This window comes from Syngnathus typhle, linkage group LG19 (assembly GCF_033458585.1).
Source record: "Syngnathus typhle isolate RoL2023-S1 ecotype Sweden linkage group LG19, RoL_Styp_1.0, whole genome shotgun sequence".
In the NCBI taxonomy this organism is placed as follows: Eukaryota; Metazoa; Chordata; class Actinopteri; order Syngnathiformes; family Syngnathidae; genus Syngnathus; species Syngnathus typhle.
The window spans coordinates 8,789,593-8,808,751 of NC_083756.1; the positions used below are offsets into that span (position 1 = coordinate 8,789,593).

At 45.9% G+C, this 19,159-nt stretch overlaps 3 protein-coding genes and 1 long non-coding RNA gene across 7 annotated transcripts; 1 reads left to right on the forward strand and 3 right to left on the reverse strand.

Annotated features, from left to right (window-relative positions):
* Positions 1 to 729: 729 nt before the first annotated feature.
* zgc:101569 (uncharacterized protein LOC449822 homolog) lies at positions 730 to 6,522 on the reverse strand. Of its 2 annotated transcripts, none has more exons than XM_061265299.1 (7): positions 6,381 to 6,522; positions 5,687 to 5,908; positions 4,813 to 4,910; positions 4,561 to 4,705; positions 1,599 to 1,748; positions 1,136 to 1,251; positions 730 to 1,004 (listed from the first exon to the last, which is right to left on the reverse strand). In XM_061265299.1, the coding sequence occupies exons 2-7, from the start codon at positions 5,880 to 5,882 to the stop codon at positions 897 to 899; spliced, it is 813 nt and encodes a 270-aa protein (XP_061121283.1). In that variant the 5' UTR covers positions 5,883 to 5,908; positions 6,381 to 6,522; the 3' UTR covers positions 730 to 896. The 2 variants fall into 2 exon arrangements, with proteins under 2 accessions (XP_061121283.1, XP_061121282.1); XM_061265298.1 differs by having other exon boundaries at positions 5,687 to 5,851; positions 6,381 to 6,516.
* LOC133143440 (uncharacterized) lies at positions 4,700 to 6,418 on the forward strand. The gene is made up of 3 exons (XR_009710413.1): positions 4,700 to 5,324; positions 5,457 to 5,586; positions 6,285 to 6,418. It is a non-coding gene; the product is annotated as an uncharacterized LOC133143440 (long non-coding RNA).
* A 377-nt stretch (positions 6,523 to 6,899) lies between the features above and the next one.
* pdcd6 (programmed cell death 6) lies at positions 6,900 to 11,808 on the reverse strand. 2 transcript variants are annotated; one of them, XM_061265304.1, is made up of 6 exons: positions 11,544 to 11,808; positions 9,610 to 9,671; positions 9,041 to 9,085; positions 8,671 to 8,841; positions 8,416 to 8,525; positions 6,900 to 8,345 (listed from the first exon to the last, which is right to left on the reverse strand). In XM_061265304.1, the coding sequence occupies exons 1-6, from the start codon at positions 11,624 to 11,626 to the stop codon at positions 8,247 to 8,249; spliced, it is 570 nt and encodes a 189-aa protein (XP_061121288.1). In that variant the 5' UTR covers positions 11,627 to 11,808; the 3' UTR covers positions 6,900 to 8,246. The 2 variants fall into 2 exon arrangements, with proteins under 2 accessions (XP_061121288.1, XP_061121289.1); XM_061265305.1 differs by having other exon boundaries at positions 8,683 to 8,841; positions 11,544 to 11,807.
* A 395-nt stretch (positions 11,809 to 12,203) lies between these two features.
* On the reverse strand, positions 12,204 to 19,147 carry ipo4 (importin 4). Of its 2 annotated transcripts, XM_061265284.1 has the most exons (31): positions 18,781 to 19,147; positions 18,552 to 18,638; positions 18,321 to 18,400; positions 18,209 to 18,250; positions 18,000 to 18,129; positions 17,750 to 17,929; positions 17,526 to 17,591; positions 17,340 to 17,441; positions 17,188 to 17,271; positions 16,955 to 17,110; positions 16,823 to 16,876; positions 16,527 to 16,636; positions 16,361 to 16,469; positions 16,138 to 16,267; positions 15,905 to 16,018; positions 15,656 to 15,769; positions 15,456 to 15,579; positions 15,255 to 15,366; positions 15,074 to 15,186; positions 14,922 to 14,999; positions 14,605 to 14,662; positions 14,426 to 14,531; positions 14,136 to 14,329; positions 14,015 to 14,059; positions 13,826 to 13,951; positions 13,502 to 13,728; positions 13,288 to 13,420; positions 13,128 to 13,232; positions 12,985 to 13,054; positions 12,776 to 12,908; positions 12,204 to 12,382 (listed from the first exon to the last, which is right to left on the reverse strand). In XM_061265284.1, exons 1-30 carry the CDS (start codon positions 18,853 to 18,855, stop codon positions 12,778 to 12,780), a joined length of 3,255 nt encoding a protein of 1,084 aa, XP_061121268.1. In that variant the 5' UTR covers positions 18,856 to 19,147; the 3' UTR covers positions 12,204 to 12,382; positions 12,776 to 12,777. The 2 variants fall into 2 exon arrangements, with proteins under 2 accessions (XP_061121268.1, XP_061121267.1); XM_061265283.1 differs by having other exon boundaries at positions 12,204 to 12,908; positions 18,781 to 19,146.
* Between the last annotated feature and the right edge of the window lie 12 nt (positions 19,148 to 19,159).

Sequence of the window (19,159 nt, forward strand, 5' to 3'; positions counted from 1 at the left end):
CAAATCAAACCATTGCGTCCGTCAAAACGTGGCCGTTTGAAGAGACGATTTAAGAGAGAGTTTGTGGAAAAACGATTGCACAGCTGCGAATGAAGCCTTTCGCGCACGTAGCGAAAAGCAGAAGAAATGTTCCCTAGTTGAGGCGCGACCCCTAACGACCAAGATCAAAAGCGCTTGATGCAAGAGAAGAATATTTCCTACAAAGTAAACTAACACTATGCTTATTGTTGTTTTTGCAATGGAGTAGATAAATGTAAAAAATAAAGTCGACTGAAATACATATGTATGAAAATAGCCATTTTTTTCAAAGTCCCACCCAAACCTGCATGGTGAGAAAAAGAGCTTCGCCTAATTCTTTCCACCCTCTAACCCTCATTCCAAAGCGGTGTTATGTCTTCATGCTGCCACATCCGATTTTGATGGTCCTACTGATAAGCTCCAAAAGGTGTCCGGATCTCTGGGTCTCCTCTACTGCTGCTCGGACGGAGTCTATCTTATCTGGACGTGAGGAGTGACAACTAACATGAAAGCTACCGGATATCCTCCCTCCCTCCCTCCCTCACTCGCATCTTTTGGACTCCACATTCTCAAAGCACAATTCATGTCAGACATGCCATCATGTGAATGTCACTAAATGTGCTTTGAGAATTGGAATTGAGTTTGAGAAATGACATTTGAATGAGCATGTTTCATTTGGATTCAATCAAATATGGGCAGATTGCGCAAGGAGTGCTTTGAAAAGATATATTTCAAGTCATAAACCAACATTCAGGATACATTTATTTGTATGAAAACTACTTTTATCGGTCCTTAACCTTTTTTACTTCTTTGAATCTCTCATCTAGCTTATTTGGCAAGTCATGAAACTCTGTGAGAAAAGCAATATCTTGGGCACCTTAAGAAAAGTTTCCTCCTCTCCCAGTTCCAGTAGTAAATTGCGTTGCCCCAGCAACCGCTTCTGACAAGATGACTGGTGCTCCGTGATCAATCTCATACTGCATCGCCTGGAAGGGCCAATAAAAAGTCACTCTTAAAGTCCAATTCTGTGAGCTGAAATGGTGTCAAGTGCCATTTTCTTCACTGATTGTATGAAACGACATGGCAATCGAAATCCACAAATGAATGGCGGACGGACCTGTGTGACGGAGGCCGCGTCGTAGCAGCTGTAGATGGCCGAGGAGCGATCGGCCCTCGTGCACTCTTGCGGGAAGGAGCTGATCTGCTTGGCTAACTGCAGGGCCGCCTGCAATCCTGTGCTTGCCACACACACACACACACACACACATGCTCAGGCCATAGACGCTGACCACCTCGACTCATTTCCTTTCTCCTCCAAAAATGTCTTCAATGTGCATCTCAGTTGCTGTGCTGAGCTTGGAGCCAAATCCACACCACAAGAGAGAACATCCATCCACATGTGAGGAAACCACGCCTCGCGATTGATGTTTCATGTCCGACGTGTGCGTGTATACAGGAAGGCCTGGGAAAGGTCGCGTGGTGTTGCCGTATTTTGCTACAAGCGCTCAGCCGTGCGTGCTTTGTCTGTGTTCTTCTCTGTCGTTCGAAGAAGTGAGCCGGAGCGTATAGCCGATGCCTACCTTGGCCGTCCGGGACAACCCTGTTGGCCAGTCCATACGCGAGAGCTTCCTGTGCTCCGACGGGCCGCCCGGTCAGAATCAGGTCCAGAGCTCTGGACAGACCGATGAGCCGCGGGAGTCTCACGGTGCCGCCATCAATGAGTGGAACTCCTGCAAGAACAAAAGACCGGGCTAAGCGGTACAATGCAATATTTTGAATTGTATGCGATTGACAAACACCTGTACAAAAAAAAGAAAAAAGCTGAATTAAATCTCTTGCGTCATCTCGAATGGTGGCCAGAAATGGTTTCCAAAGGTGCATACATAATGGCAGTAATTGCGCTTACTGCTGTCAAGGTAATAGAATTGGAGACTTTAACGGGGTCTCTGCTTTCTTTCTTTCTTTTTTTTCTTGCTGTTTTGAGTCCCCCTGGACACATTTGTAATGTTCCTGTCTCCAGCAGAGCCCAAAAGGAAGAGAGTGGAGGTGGGGAATATTACAGCGCAAGGTGTGCTACACTTTAGGCATGTTTCCCCAATATTTAAATAGTACCAGCTGGAAGTGGAACCAACACACACACACACACACACGAGAAAGGTTGCCCAATCCCTCAGTGAGTCAAAGGCGTTCCTTATTGAGAGCACATGTGCCAAGCGTGTTTTCATAACCCCGAATCATCACCCCCCCCCCTCCCTCCATGAAAAAGTGTGATCCTATACATACGGATATACGCCACAAGCGTTGGGAAATGGCGGGAAGCACTATACACACTTGCAGCAGCGGCTGTGGAGAAAAAACAGTCGGGCAGGTCTGGGGCAGCTGCTGGCAGGCTCCATGGCTATCAGCAAGCGGAAGGATCCCTCTTAACCTTATCCACGGCACCAGCAGCCCTCAACAAGCCTTCAACCTAACTTACTGATAAGCTGATCTTTGCAGGAATGTTATCAGATGGCCGCTTTTGTCCACAAACGTCAGGGTGGCCTTGATGTTGTTTGAAATTCATCAGCCTTGCCAACGGTGCTAATCTGGCAGCGCTCAGACCTTTGCATTCTCAAAGTACTTCTCTGGATTTGTTTTGCTTGAATGGCACTCATCCCATTTATGTATTGACAGCTTGTAAATCCTTATTATTTTAGTGCTGTTGTTGTTGGAGGTTTTATTTCAAAGTTTTCGGCTCAAAGTTTCTCTTTTTGCCAGATTTCAGATTTGTATTCCACTTCTGTATGTATTGTCTTCATCTTTAATTGGTTCGTGTAAGAAACAGTCCAGTCAATTCCCACCAAGTGGACCTGGCCAATCAAAGAAAACCAGCAACATCTTTTTTCATTTTTGGGGCCCCACCAGTGAAGACCACACTCAGCGGAAGCAGCAGCAGCAGCAGACTGTAAAAAACACAATGAGAAACGGGATGCACGCTTTGCTTTGCTTTGCTTTGCTTTGCTTTGCTGCTGGTCCTGCTGGCGTCCTCAACCACATCAAAGTTTGGAAAAAAACATCTCCCAATGTTAAGGGACCACAATGAATGATAGCTTCCAGCCAATGTTCATTTGAAAACACCACCTCAACAACAACAACAACGACGACGAGTGCTTTTGAAGTGACATGACGCAATGGGTCAAAATGACATCAGCTTTGCACGCCGTGCGTGTTCTTCCATCCTAGTAACATATGGCTTACATCTCAAGCAAGCGCTAGTTCTGAGCAGGAGGCAGCGGGAGGCTGCGGGTCAGCTGGGGTCAGGTGCGCTGTAAAGAGCTCCAACAACACCCTTGCCATTTTAGAAAGTCCTTGAACATCAAGTATTTCAGAAAGAACCTCAGGAATCGCGCAAACGCGCACAGGGGTTTCAATTTCAGCTCTCGAGAAATTCAGCAAGTCGCAGACACCACAACCGTAACTGACACAAGCATCTCCTACTTATTTCCCCCCAGTAGAAAGGAAGGAAGGAAGCCAGCCAGCCAGTCAGCCAGCCAGCCGCAAGACGGATCAGGCAATCGAGTGCCAGAAAGCTTGCTATTGGCCCACATCAGAGTCCAGTTTTTTTTTATCTATCAGGGATTCCCTGCAGTTATTGCCATCTGTATCCGGTCCAAAAACAGTAACCACCATTAAAAGAAAATGATCACGAGGAAACCTTGTCTTTAAATAACATTGGCTTTGCTGAAAATGCCCAGGGAAATTTGCTTTCGTTTTATGGGTGGATCTATTTGGTGGCAAATTAAAATGTGTCTTAATAATAGGTCTTTGACATTCTTTGGTGAAAACTTACAAATGATAAAAACTTGGCAGACTCTGGTTGAAATCACGCCGTGTCTCATTTAAATGCTGATTTGAGCATTTGATAGAGCTAAGGCATGCTTAACATTCAATACCATAGGATCCAAAGGATTTCAGCTTTTCAACATCCGCTTAAGTTAGCCGCGCGTCCGCTAATGAAAGACTTTGCTGTAGATTGGACGACTGTGTAGTGGGCAAAAACGACATGATATTTTTGATTGATTGATAAGTAGGCTGCGACAGAAGGGCAGACAAGGGCACGACGGCCGGCCTCTCCGCTAAAATGACAGGCCGCCGCTTGGTGTTGACACTCAAAATCAAAAGCTGCCAGTAAATTAGTGAACAGCAGTTTGATTTCTCCACGCCCTACTTTTATTTTAGGCACATCAATGAGAGATGCGAACAGGAACCGCTCGGAATGAGAGGCCTTGTTTAGGAGGAAGTGGCGCGACATCCATAAAAGCCCTTGTTTGGCCTTGCATTCAGCGGCTTCCTCCTCTACTTATCGACGAGGTCAGGCGGGCGGGCGGGCGGGCGGCCGCATATGACACACGAGCCGAGCTGGGGAGATAACGCAGCGACCCGGACGAAAAATAGAAACAATGAGCTGTTCCTGGAATGAGACCGCCGACGACGTCGAGGCCTCCTTTGTGCAGCCTCGCTTTTGAGACTCCTCCCAAGACCAAGAAAAAAGTGACGACGTACCAAACCTGCGGCAAAAGACCCCCATGACGGCACTTTCCTCCACCACTCGTAGGTCGGCTAGCAGAGCCAGTTCCAGTCCCCCAGCCACGGCAAATCCACTGACCGCTGCTATGAGGGGCTTGGACAACTGTAAACGGGAGGGACCCTGCAAGGAAAACCACATGTTATGTTCGTTCATCAAACATCTTTAAAGGATGACTCGTTTTATTAGGTTGGAGATACAATCGGACGCACAGAGCCTTAGTTCCTCACCATTGGCCCGGGACCTTTGGTGACATCTTGCTCCAATTTGAGCGAGGCCGTGCCATTGGCCAGTTCTTTCAGATCATACCCAGCGCAGAAATGTCCTCCTGCAAAGAGAGACGGCCAAATTAGAAAGTGCGGCAGCTGCTAAGTCAAAGTCTGTGCTCTGCAATTTGGATAGATTTTTGCTTTGTCTTCTGGTCGCTGCCCGACTGCATACAAGAAATGTAAAACATTCCGAGTAGATCGTCGTCAGTTGAGCTTAACTGCAACGGCTTGACATTTGGATTGGACCTGACCGCAAACTCACAGAAATCGGAGCTCCCGACACTTTGAATAGAATACTGAGAACCTGCAGGGAGCAATCATTCCCATTTTTTCTTTTTAATGAAGCCAATGAAAACGATTGGTGCTAATTTGAACAAAATGGATTCCTTATGTTTTGAAAGCACAACATCCAGAGTGGAGTCTCCTTGCTTGTCATCCCATTGCACAGACAGGCTGCTAATCACCCCCCGAAGGTCAGCAGCCCTTCCCGCTGAAATACTAACCGTCCGTCATGTCTATTAAAATCCCATTACAGAGCAGCTATATTGTGTGGACTCAAAGTAGCTTATATTTCTCTTAGTTGCCAAAATGCTGTCTCTCTCCAGGTGCAGACACTTGCTCCAGGTTGAAAGCATTGTGGATGGGATGAATTTTTTGGAGGCGTGCTGACGCCTTGAGTGCAGCGACATCTAAAGGCGCAGCAACACACGTGCACAAAAAGGTTTCCGTGTAGCAGTAAGTTATCTTTATTATAATTTGATCTACCTACGACTGGAAATGGATGCCGTGAAAAGTCAATGGGTATTGCGTATACAAACGTCCTTGTGAATCTTACCTATGCCATGCAAAACAGCCACACTTAGGGCCGGCTCACGCTCAAAGGCCTCCAGCTCCCTCAGCAGATGCCTCGCTGTCTCCTGGTTCACCGCATTGCGCACCTCAGGACGGTTGATGGCCACACTAAGCACAGGCCCCCTGCGCTCCGACACCACGCTTTGTCCTGCGGTTGATGATCGAGAAGGATATCGCATGGATCACAAATTGACCTCCTGAAAAACTGAAAGCATAGCTTATTTGTTGTATGGTTGCGTAGGGATCGATTGGAGCACTCGTAGTTATCGGTGATTTTTCTAAAACCAGAGTATAAATGTTAATCCATCCATTATCGGAAGCGCTTTTCCTCACAAAGGTCGGACAGACGGATGGAAATGAATGGATGGAAACTTTTACATGCATAATTGTCAATTTTAAAAATATCTTTTCGTGACTAGAACTGCTTCATTGATCCCAAACTGGGTGAGCTTTATCTTCATTCAGAGGATTTCAAATGATAGTTGTCAGAGAAATGAAAAAAACAATCCCCTTTTTTTTCCCCTCTCCTTTGTATTTGGAAATGGCATGACAGCCTGATCATTTCAACATGCATGTTTCAGGGACGTGCAGAGGGAGGGCTGGAGCACAGATTGGACCCCCCAAACCTGATACAGATGGAATAGCAACGGTGATCAGAACATACATGTTTTTTGTACCTTGCGTTGTGCTGCAGAAGAACTTTACTGCCGCCAGGTGTTTGATTGGCAGACTATTTCGATACACACTCGTTCGAGCAAATGTTAGAACCATTGTTAAATGCCTTACAGAAGAAGGAGTACAACTTTGAATGAAAACAATCCCGATGAAATTAAAAGGCACTACTTTAAATGATTTTGACGTGAGCTGCGGCGGGGAGTGTGTCACACATTCACAGGTCCCTATGGAAATGATGGTAATGAGACGAAAGTTCCTTTTGTCCTTAATTGGACAATTTAGAACTTTGAAAAGGATTAAAACCCCTTTTAACATTTTGTCTCTTGTTTGGACATTTATGTTCATTTTTTTTAACCCTGTTTTTATCACGTCATGTTTCATTTTGTTTTGTTGAATTATGCTGGACTACCGTGGTGCATTGCAGTGGTAAGAATTCCAAATAACCAGCAGTGGGCGCCATTGCGCCGAGTTGCATTAGTTATGTGTGGTTGCGCAGCATCTCCAAGAAAATACACACGACACATTTGTCCATTTTTTTTAATTAAAGAATTCACTTATTTGCAATTTTTTTTATTCTTTAAGGCATCATGCACACAAAAATAAGCAATACCTATGGCGTTAAGGTCAGCCTCTTCCAATAATAGCATTTGATGTTAAAAAACTAAATTTGTAAAAATATGGCATGTAAGCTGGCATGTCAATTTTCAAGCAGAACTGCTTTCACAGTATTTGTAAACAAGGCTTTAAACTGAAGGAAAGAGACGAGGAAAAAGTGTAAGAGCATGCGACAACTTGAGGGTTAACCCTGAATAGCATGCGATGGACTATATTAACAATGCTTTCTCGTTAAATCTGAGATTAAAATGACAATAACAGACAGGCTGACAAAAAAGACACTGTCAATAGTGATATTATGGTCCCTTGAGATACAAGTTTAATAAGGCTAACTTAAAACACTCATGAAAAATAACACAAATGTTTTTTTGTTTTGTTTTTTAATACAGTAATGATTGCTTTTTTTCTGGTCCCAACACAACAAAAAAAGCTGCTCCATTTGCCACCTGGGTCAGGATAAGAATGAGGATCATCGAGGTGTGTTTTTATGAATCCCACAGTAGGCAATTGTATTACACAGACATGTTTTGGCCTAGCACGTCGGTGGGATTCATAACATCTCAACTCCTCTCATCAATATGGCACTGATAATTGTTCAAAGCATACGAGCGAGTATATGACTGAGTCGCTATACATTTTCTGTAAACAGAACCTAACTAGCAAAAGCAATTAACTGGCGGAGGCTTTATTTCGGCAATTATTTGGCTGTTTTCCATACACATGATTTTAGTTCAAAAGAAAATGGCAACTGCTTAACTCGTATCTCAAGGCACCATCGTAATCCCTCATTTGGAGTGCTCGATACATACATACATAAATGAAAATTGGTCCGCAAGTAACACTACAAGATTTTTTGAAACTTTGTGACAACTTCAAAAATAAGACACAAAAGCACCCTAATGCAAAATGTGTCAGTAAAGTTCCAGGACTGGTGTCACCAAAGATATATTTCAAACTTCCACTGTACTGACCGGAAGAATCCTTCCAGAAGTGCTGGAGACTGGGAATGTGCATTCTAGACATCAGGGAGACCCTGTGTGTTTGAAATATACGCCAGTCTTTTCTGACACACCTTGGATAGTCAATCGTTTAGATCAATGCTATACATTTGTGCGAGCCAGCCCGACGTAGCGCCAGGAAAAAAAATCTTGTAGTGTCCACCACTGTGGCGGACATCCAGGGAGTGCCAGTAGCTTCTTTTTTTTTTTTTGGGCACAGTTCTGTCCAGTTTGTTGTGCTGCACTTTGCTGCCATTATACTACATTAAAGACCATGGATAGATATTGTTCATATGACACCTGGATCCAGCCATCTTGGTCTGTGTCGTACCTCCTGAAAACATCGGTCAACCTCTGCAGAAGAGAGCAAGAGGTGATTTATTGAACGGATTCAAATCGTTTCCATGCTTTGTCACGATGCTACCTGAAGTACGATACAGCATTGGATGAAGTCATCGAAGGCCACCTGCCCCTTCCTTTGTCGGTCAAACTTCTCAATCAGCGTACCGTAAAACTGATCTGATAGACGATACCCTGCAAACGGCAAAAGGTTGCAAGCGCTCTTTTGGGATCTGAGCAAATTGTTACCAAGTGAGGAAATCCAAGCACCCAACCTTTTGGGTTGTGGACAGAAGCAACGCCACCCTCCATCACACAAGGCAAAAGAAAACACGCATACTTTGCTGCTCACCAAATCCGGTCAGTGCCTGTCTGAGCTCGTTCTTGTCGATGAAGCCCGAGTTATCCCGGTCGTAGGTCCGGAAGATGTTCTGCCAATCTGTGATGTATTTCCACACGCCCGCAAACTCGTTGAAGTTCACGCCGCCCTTATTTTCCCTGTCGAACATGGCTGCGGAAGAGCGAGAGGCGGCGTTTAGGACAACGCAATTGTCCCATCAATGCATTGATTCATTAGCACGAGAGGCTTACTAGTGTCTCAACACACACATTTAAGGTCTGTTAGTTTGTTACCATGGCGACCAAACACCCAAACAAGAGTACAACAGCCCGTTTTGTAGAGGTAAGACGCCACATCAGCAGGTACTTACATATTATGGAGCGCACAGTCACGGGGTTGAACGGTGTCCATGTGCCTGATGAGTTAAAGGGAGATGAAGAAATTAAAGGAGTTGTTCCAAAATGTCAACATTTGGCCAGTCATTCAGAAAATGATGAAACAAGGATGCTTGTGGAAATGATGCAGAATTCAACATTTGATTTAGAGGCAAAAAAAAAAACGCCACGCTGTGAGCAATTCAATCACATCGATGCTTCACGCTTTTCCAGCTCGGGGAAAGGTGAGTAGGACAATACACTCTCTATGCTGGACACAAGACTCGCTCACACGGTGAGTGAGGTGTATGTGCGGGTGGGCTACAGGAAAGAAAAAAAAAAAAGGTGATGTGACCGCAGTGCATGTACACCCACGCTCACACACATTTGGTACATACGGCTGCTAGAATGCTCAGATTGTTTGTAGAAATTATTTGGATTCATGGAAGTCATAATAGCTTTTTCTTTGTAAACATGGCTATTATTTATTATCATTAATAATCATAATAAATGAAAGGTGATGAAAGTCAAAGTGGCAGGTTTGGAAAAAACAAAAATAGTGTACCATTTGATAAGGCCTGCTGGAGCTCCGAGTCTGATATCACCCCACTGCGGTCCTTGTCCACCCTGCGGAGAGAGGACACGAAAGAACTCATTAGATATCACCTGCATGAACAACTTCACACTCTGGCACAAATTGCTGAAGGCAACCCGCTTGAAACATTCTCCTCCTGCCCACACCGTAGTCAGATGCACTTGAAGGAACGAATATGCACATGACATCATCCGAGAGTCGGTCGGCCAAAGTGTTGAAACTGTGCCAGTCTCATGAGCAATCATCAGCTGACTGATTCAATGATTAACACAGCTTATGGGCCTCATAGTTCAGTGAGGCTGCCTGACCAAAATGTGACTCACATGTTCCTTAGCAACAGTGTTTTCCTAACAAACATTCTGGATTCCAGTAGAGGCGGTTGGGGAGGAGGTGGGGAAATTAAAAAAAAAAAAAAAAAAAACCTCAAGCCGGCCCAGTTCATACTTTCCACTCGTAGGTGTGACACTTCATGTCTGGCCATCCGTGGCACAAATAAAGCAAGCATTGGTGTCTTTGGGAAGGAAAACATTTCCATGAAGGAGTGCTTTGTGGAGCTGAGGCCAAGTCTTGATTGGTGCTCATAACCCAACCTTGGCCAAACAGTGACAAGCAAAGTCAAAGCTGGGACTGTGCTGCAACTTTTGAACCCAGCGCAACCTTCTTCCCACAAAATGGACGACGACATCAGCTGCTTCATGCCTGAAGCATTGACGGACAACCATAATTGGATGATTCGATATGGAGCACACTGCGCTTTACCACTCAGACACTAATGCGCTCGTAAAATCCCAACGACAGTCAACATTTGAATGAGAATACTTCAAGGCCATGAAGATAAATGGAAAGAGGGAATTTAGCACCGCACGTCTTTGATATGGCTTTGAATCCCCTGACAGATGCCTATTCTTGTCATCAGAGAACCACTTGGAAGTTGCCTCTTTTTACATTCTGACAATTAAATGTTATTTTGGTGTTCAATTTCCATATCACATTCCCCACTAGGCCACATGTTTTCAAAAGGGTGATCTGCTTCTTCCATTGCTCACCAACTTCATGGAAAAGCTTGTGTGACTGACTGGTGGCTGCAAAAAATAACAAAAAAGCAATGTGGAGGAGATCATGAATGGCTTTTCCATCAAGTCCAACACCCCCTTATTTTGTGTGTATGAAAGAGGCCAGCCAGCCAGCCAGCCAGCCACCCCAACTAAGCTCTATTGATCACGTGACTGAGGAAATCCCAGAAATGCTCCTCCGTGAGAGGGGCAGCAGATGAAGCGGCACACTCATGCGAGGAATGACCAAGTGTCTTGATACTGTGACTCCAAATGCATGCACAAAAACGGATTCTGAAGGAAGGAGGGTTGCACCACACATTAATAATTTGTGTGTCTTGCAAAGCCTGCAGCATTCCAATGAAACAAAGCTGTGCATCTGCAGTATTACATAAGACGATGGAGTAAAGGAATGTCGTCTACCTGCAACATGAATTCATGATGCATCTATCTTATTAGACATCAGCATGTTGCCATCTTTTAAGTGACAATATTGTCTGCATGAATCACGTCAACTCAATAGTCCTTACACTGACAGCTCGGTTCGGTGAATTCCTGTCATATGGCAATAATGCAATGCAGCTGCATGACGTCACTAAGCTTTTTTTTTTTTTGGTCACATACATTCACACCGTCATATGCGGGACTCGAACTCACGGTGTCACCATCAGCGACTCCCATGACGTCACTAAGCTGCTGGGGAAGTGACCTTTGGAGTGACGTGGATGGATTCCACGCACCGTGCCGTAGTAGCGTACTAAGAGGCGACGAAATGACTTTGAGCTCCAAATTAAAAGGGACAAGGCGAGCTTTCAAGTGAAAACAGCCGAGTCAGGCCTCTTTTGTACTCACCTCTGGAAGATATTCCACAAAAAGCTCTGATCCGGAGGGTTGTTTATATGCGGAGGAGCTCTGTAAGGACTGTGATAAGCCATTTTGAAGACGGGACACAACAACGTGGCCGACAAGCAGCTCTTGCGGGAGTCGAGCTTGCAACTGACTCCGCCGTCTTGACTCCTCTGGTCTCTTTGGACTTGAATAGGCGGTTGGTTCCTTCAGCTTCGCTTCGCTTCCCTTCCCTTCCCTTCCTGCCTCACGCTGGCACGCAAGAGGGGCGCGGCCAATCATTCATCTCTTAGAAAAGGGAGCCGTGACGTCACACACGCTCCTCTCTCTCTCTCTCTTTGAACGGGTTCAAAATAGTTACAGTGGCAGTCAACACAGAAAGCAGTAACTTGTTTTTAACACAGAGGCCTATTTGACTTTGCGTAGTTTTCCAAATAAATATTTAAATACATAACGGACATTAGGACCGTGCCACGCACCCAAGAGTTGGGGGCGTGTTTATACGTATGTTCTTATATATATCATCTAATATTGCGCACCAAAGTTCTTTTATTAACTTCTGTCTTTATTCACTTGTTGGCAGGCTGTGATAAGACTTTTTTCTGTCCACTAGGCCCTTCCTAAACACGTTAAAAACGTTTAAAAAATGGCCAGTCAATGAAAACATTGAGAAAAAGTGGCTTTATTTTGTAAAGTTACAAAATACAAGGTATGATGTAAATCTTCCTCAAACAAGTTGCTCATCCATCTCTGCTCGCAAGTAAGTCACCGTCATCCATGTGGCAAAAGCAACTTGAGATGTGAAATGGTGCAACGTGATGGACATCATGATGGCAGCCACCTACCTTTAATATGATGAATGGTTTCGAAAAGGTCAATAAATCATCAGGATCTATTATGCTGGACTATTTCTGCAACAATCTTGCCAGCCATTTCAAATTCATGTATTTTCCAAATCAAATATAGTGTGACCGAAGTGCTCCATAAATAGCACCTAGAGAGCTGGAGCTTCATCATCTCGGTTATTTGAGCTCTGAAAGCTCACTTCGTATTCCAAAGAAAGTTGCTGACCAAATAAATGTTATGATCAGAAATGACAAATAAATGATGAGTCAATTCTGACAAGAAGAGCAAATGTTAGCAGTGGGACAATGAGTTGTTGTTGTTGTTTTTTGTAACTATAAAAAGTAACCACTCTGGCTGCCTGCCTGACTGTCCACCACCACCACGCAACTTGCCATCAAGCCGTGCTGATGACAGCGCTGATCTTAGCCTGCTCCTCTCCGGGAAGCGAGTTCACGGCCGCTTGGAAGTCTGCCAAGTGCTGCTTAGTGAATTGTTTTAACAACGTGGCCAGAATCGTCTGTGTTTCTGCGCAATGACAAAGGATGGAAGTGTCAAAAAGTTGGTTTTGATGTTGACGTCCAGTAGCCGCTTCAATGCTTACCTTTATCCACTTCCTTGTTGCTGAGTACGTGACAAGATGAATCAACGATGGGCTTCATTAGCTTCACAATCTGGAAGGCAAAAAAAATTGTGTGATCTTTTTGGCCATATTATTGATGAAGTTTTTTTTCCAATGTACGCTACCAGAGCAGGACTGTGCGAGTAGAGCATGGCCAGACAGCTGAACACAGTCTTGTTCTCCTCCAAGTCCTCTTTGAGAGGAAGACGGGCAACCAGAACTGGGACAACCTGCCAGAGAAGACGGTGACTATTTGGAGCACGCACGAGACGTGAAGTGGCTCACCTGCTCCAATGGGACGACATCCACGTTACTTAAAATCATCCTGCAGAGTGCCGCGCACAAGTTGTCAATCACTCTGGGGTCGGCCTCTTTAGACAGCAAGTTGGAGAAGACGCCCAGCATGGTGGGATAATTTCTGAGACGGACTTTGCTAAAGAAACATTTGTCCAGGTGTAGCATTTAACTCACTGTCCAACATACAAGTGAAAAAAGATACGAGGCTACGAGGGGCCCGGCAGCCTGGGCGAGGCATCCCAGTCCAAAGACACTGTTGCTGCGGACCTCGGCGTCACTCTCTTTCACTCCGGCCACCAAGACTGGAAAGAGACGACTGGACAGTTGGCCCGCCAGTTCCCGACCTCCGGACGAGTGGATCAGAGCCTGCAGAATTTCTCCAAGGGTACCCAGAGAAAAGGACTTCTCTGCCTCGGTGCATGATGATTTCTTTTGAGGAGAAGAAGAAGAAGATGGATATATTGCACTGAAAATGTGCAACCAAAGGGTTTGGTTGTTTGCAACCGGCGAGTCGCTGCCAACTCACAGTTTTGCTCAAGATGAGAGGCAGCAGGTCAAAGATGACAGGAGCACAGCTGTCGGCCGGCACCGAAGCGGCCAGGAGGGGGATCCCTTCACCTGCAAACTCTTGGAGCATGGCGTCGTACTCTGCCTGAAACAAGCGCAAGAGTCACACACACGGCAGGAAGTATCGTCGAAGATGCTGAGAGCCAACCTCTTGGTCGTCGTCATCAGCTTCATCGCCGTCCTGACATGCGGTCTGGAAACAGGGAGGAAAAATGCTCTTGTCAACTCAAACCATCATTTCCATGGTCAGGTGATGGTCTCCTTCTCACCTTCTTTTTCAAAACGTCACGGATGACGGTGCTGATCTCCTTGAGGCGAGTGGGGTTCTTGAAAACTTTCTCCTTGCACGACTTTATGACACTGTTCATAGTTTCCAGGATACCCATCACAACTTGGCGCTCGGGCTCGGTGCGCACGGCCTCCAGAAAGCTGGGAATCACCACATCCAATATCTTCAACAAGGCTGCCGAGGGGAGGAACACGGTGAGACTTTTTATTCTTGGTAATTCTCGGTACCCCTCATGAAGTCGTTTTTTTTTTTTTATACATAGTGTAGTACCTTGGTGATTGACGTCGGTGGGATTCTCCATCCAAACCTTGTGCTGTGCCCGACAGAATTGGCCCATTGCTCCAAATGCTGCCCTGCGGACATCCTCGTGGGGGTACTGGACAAGGAGGAATTCAAATAAGCATCAAAAAGTGGAAGGCAAGGCGCCGGCGGCGTATAGAGGACCTTACATCTCTCATTTCCAAAACCTGCTGGAAGCTGGACTCTAAGAAGGGCTGGAAAACAGCACTGTTTAAAAAAACGGACAGGATAAATAGATAGATACGGAGACAGACAGACAGACAGCGACATGGACATTGTGCATGTAATATCCGTAATATCTTTACTGTACTGTAATCATTGAGGCTGCAGGTATAATTGAAAATGTCGAAGTGCTTGGAGATTGGCCTTTCTGGTATAGCCAAAGGATAAATGAATTATTGCTTTATTATTGAATTATTATTGTAATGATTGCTTTTAAGGATTGACAATGATGTAATAATAATACCCAGTGTTGTAGGCAATCTCCCCCAGTGCGTCGCAGGCATCCTCCTTTTCGTCAATGTAGGCGTTCTCCACGCTGAATCTAACACCAGAGATAAATAATAAGGGCAGGATTCTTTGATGACGTACCATGTTTCAAAAAAAGGAGGTTTATACCCTGCGGCATCGTGGACATCCATATCGGGCTCGTCGTCCGCAATCTCTTCCGAATCCTTCGCTCCCTCGTCGTCGTCGTCGTCATCCAGCAGGGCAACCTCGTCCAGGTGCGCCTGAGAAGGGTCGACAATTTAGAAGTACACTTCCCGTAAAGGATCGATCACACTGGAGTGGGTCGTACCGTGATGCCTTCGTTGGACTTGAGGGCAAGTAGCATGATTGTTGTGATCGGAGTGAGATGAGGAGTCAGGCAGTCTGGGCTGACTGTGGACACTGATGAATAAAGACTGTACCTGATTGGGGGGGGGGGGGGGGGGTAGGATGTGTGGCCGTCAACCTTACTTTATTGAGGGCCAATCAAAAGCAACAAGGATCAACATACGTGCAGCGTCTTAGGTCCGGGTCATCTATGGAGTCGGTGAGTTTGAGACCCAGTTGAACGCATTCCGCAGCCAGAGGACTGAAGACCTCTTTGCCGATGGTTCGAGCCAGCACAGACAGCGTGTCTAAGAAAAAAAAAAGTTAGCCAGTTTTAAAAACATTTGCAGATAGGGGCCCTTGTGGTTTGGTGAGTCCACTTACCTAAAGACTGAGTTTGCAGCGACCTCATTTCCTCGGTGGTGGCTGTGAGAAAAGCCTTCAGGCTTTCAATGACCGGGGGAAAGTAAGGAACCAGCAGCTCCTTGGCAGCATTGGCTGATGGGAGATATCAAATGAGCACTTGCACACTACACATAGGCTACAAGATAGGATGAGCATGATGACAGAGTAAAATGCCTAAAAGCTATTTGGACAGATGTGTAAAAAAAAAAAAAAAAAAGCGCAGCTCACCGATGGCGCCGATGGCAGATACAGTGAGCTCTTTGATTTTCAGGCTGTCGGTGCTGTTGAGGGCCGACAACATGGTGTCCATCAGGGTGGGAAGGTAGGGCTCAATATCTGCTCCTGTTTGACAAGAAACAACCATTTTTTCCTCAAATACGTCTCGGAAAATCCACTGAGGCTATTCCGATTGCTTTAGAAAGCCAAATTCGGACTTTATCGCACCACTGTTCATCGCTTACCTAAGTTCTCCATGAAATTCTCCAGCGCATAAAAGGCCTTAGTGACGTGGCCAACCTTGGTGTGGTTTAAAGACGAAAGATAGCCGAGGAGCAAAGGCATCAATTCCTCACAATGTTTACTAACTTCAGGCTGTGAAATAGAGGTTCAAATGTTTCAACACACACAGAGCAGAGCGGGTATGCTAATGGAACAAAACAAGCACGATATAACGTAACGGGTCACCTGTAAATGTTCCGAGAACTGTCCCAGCGCGAACAGAGCGGCGCTGCGCACCACCTGGTTGGAATCCGAAATACTCTGGCAGACCGTCTGCAGCACCGATGACAGCATCCTGCATTCAAGTCACGCTTCAGCCATGGCTCCTCCATTTGAAATTGGACATACGTACTTGTTGCGGATATGATCTGCACATCCTTCAGCGAGCACAGCCAGACACATGAGGCCCCCTTTCCTCTGGTAGGGCTTATCACTGGTCAGGCAGGTCTGAGTCAGTGGCATCTGTGGGATCAAATCAAACATTGCAAAAAAAAATAAAAGGAAGGAGGGCCAAATGAAGTAGCTCGAAAGGAGGGAGGGAGGGAGGACTTGCGTTTTTGTTGACGTTTACGAAAGAACCTACCTTTTTTTTCTACCAAGACATTTTGAAGACAATGTGTGTCAATTAAAAAAAAAGGTTCGACTTACCAGTTCACGGAAGAGTTTCTCCGGGGGCATATGGAGTGCCATGGTGTCAATGACCTGTGTTTAATTCATTAGCAAGTGATCATACGGCTTTTACTTGACGACTCCACATTGTAGATTGGAGCGCAGACAAACCTGAGCGGCACAATGTTTGGGATTGCCATCGTCCGTGCCATCTCCGTCGTCATCTTCGTCATCCTCCGGGTCGTGCTCACCGGGGAGGGGCTCGGCTGTCAAAATGGGGAAGATGGCTTGCAGTATGGGAAGCAGCAGCTTCTGCTTCAGCACCGTCTACGGCGTTCAAGAGGGCAAAATAAAGTCAGCAAGCGACTTGTCTTCTCTTGTATCTTTCATTGTATGCTGCCTACTTTGCTCTTTAACTTGATGAGAAAGGCAACGCAAGAGAGGGCTTTGACACGAAGCGAGTCGGTCAGCGTGGGGTCGCTGCCCACCTAGTGGCCAGAACGCAAGAACGCATCAACAAATGGCCACAATTTGATGACGCCACGGAGTTCCCCACCTCCAACAAGAAGCCAACCATGTCTGCAACGTGAGGTACAATGATGGACACCTCGCTCTCCATCAGCTCGTTGAATACCTCCATCGCCTCACCAGCTTGGCTCTGCGTCAACAAAAAGTCATATGAAATATCGTTGAGTCACTTCAAAGGAAATACAAAAAGATCAGGTAACACGAATAGGTTTACCTCGTCTGCTTTAATAAGGTGTTTCAGAGCGACAATCAGACTCGGGATGATGGAGCGCATCTGGTTCTAAAAATGGGTGAGAACATCCAAAAAGATTTGCCACCTTTGTTACTTATTCATTCACATATAGAACTGTATTAAAAATGCTACAATTCACCCCTGGGAAAAAAAAAACTGGAACTGGATTTTGGACGCCCGCTAAAGACCGCTAACATTGTTCTTACCATATGTTGGGTGCCAGTGTAAACTGTCATGGCCGTAAGGCTGAGGATACAGTAATACAAGGCTGTCGGGTTGCTGTGGTCCTGTAGCACGGTGCTAAAGAGCTGCAGAAGCTGGCTGTAGTGAGGATGGAAAGGCTCCGGGTTGGACTCCATCACCTTGTTCAGAAGCAGCAGTCCAACCTGCATGAATGAGAAAGCAGCGTGTCTTGAGAGAAGGCGTCCATTTTCGACGTGACTTTAGTCGCTCAACCTGTCTGTCATGTGGGTTGGCACTCTTGGTTGCTTGATTGAGGAGCTCCAGCAGGGCAGGCCAGCTGTCGGGAGTCTCGTGTTTGACCATCATGGCGCATAACTGGGAGAGCGAGTGCCGCACTTGGTGTCTGGAACAACAAGTCAAGTCAGCTTATTTTAGAGATAGAAAAAAGTGAAATGGTTGTGTGTAACAAACAGGGAGCTTACTCCGTTTCCTGCATGAATGCCTGCAGCACCACCGCCTTGAGGCTGTGTGAAAAGAGGTCAGAGGTGACATCACTTCTTTTTCTCTGCTATTGTAAAAGTCAGTGAATGTAACCTCTCTCTGTCAGGTGGGCTTATCTTTCTCCATTGTTTCTTCACCCTTAGCCGGAGCATCACTGCGGCGGACTGACGGACCTGGTGGACACAAGAAGAAGAAGAAACGCATGCATTATACATGTGGAAAAAAGTATTATTGTTGTGGGGTGACCATAAAGCTGCCTCATAGGAGACACTTTGGAGATGTCACAGAAATACTTTGCAAGTGGGCAGTCAGTCACGTACATACCTGAGGGTTTGAGGAGCCTCTCATGACAGCACAAAGGGCAGGAATGATGGCTGGCTCTTTGAAAAGCTGCTTCAGCTGGATCGTGGCCTTAAGGGGAGCACACAGCACAACATTTGACATTGTCCTAACAAAAGCGTATCCATAGCAACCAAGATGCCATTGCGGAGGACATTCCAGTTGACATCAAACGGTTAAGTCACTTGCTTGTGTGATCATTCCACTGCTTTACCTGCTGGATGACGGCATTGTCCGGCTGTGTCATTCGCAGGAGGATTTGCTCAAGTTCTTCTGTCATTGTCACCATTTGGTCGAGGTGTCAGCAAAATGGACAAGGGGAAAAGTTACCGGCGTTGTCCTCCCGTCGTGGCTGCCTCAGCCTTCGAACAAGTGACGCTTCTCAAACGAAACTTGGCGTATATGTCGCTCGCTAAGACGTTGCCTATGACTAATGCTTGTTCTCATGCTAACATCAATGAAACCGGGATGATGTTGAAGACGGCAAAGAAAGGAGCAATGAGTTAGCCTCCGCTTCCAGCACGCGAGACAGTCCGAGCCAACAGACCCACGTGAGAGGCTTAAAGGGACCGGCGTTTTCTTGTTGTTTTGAC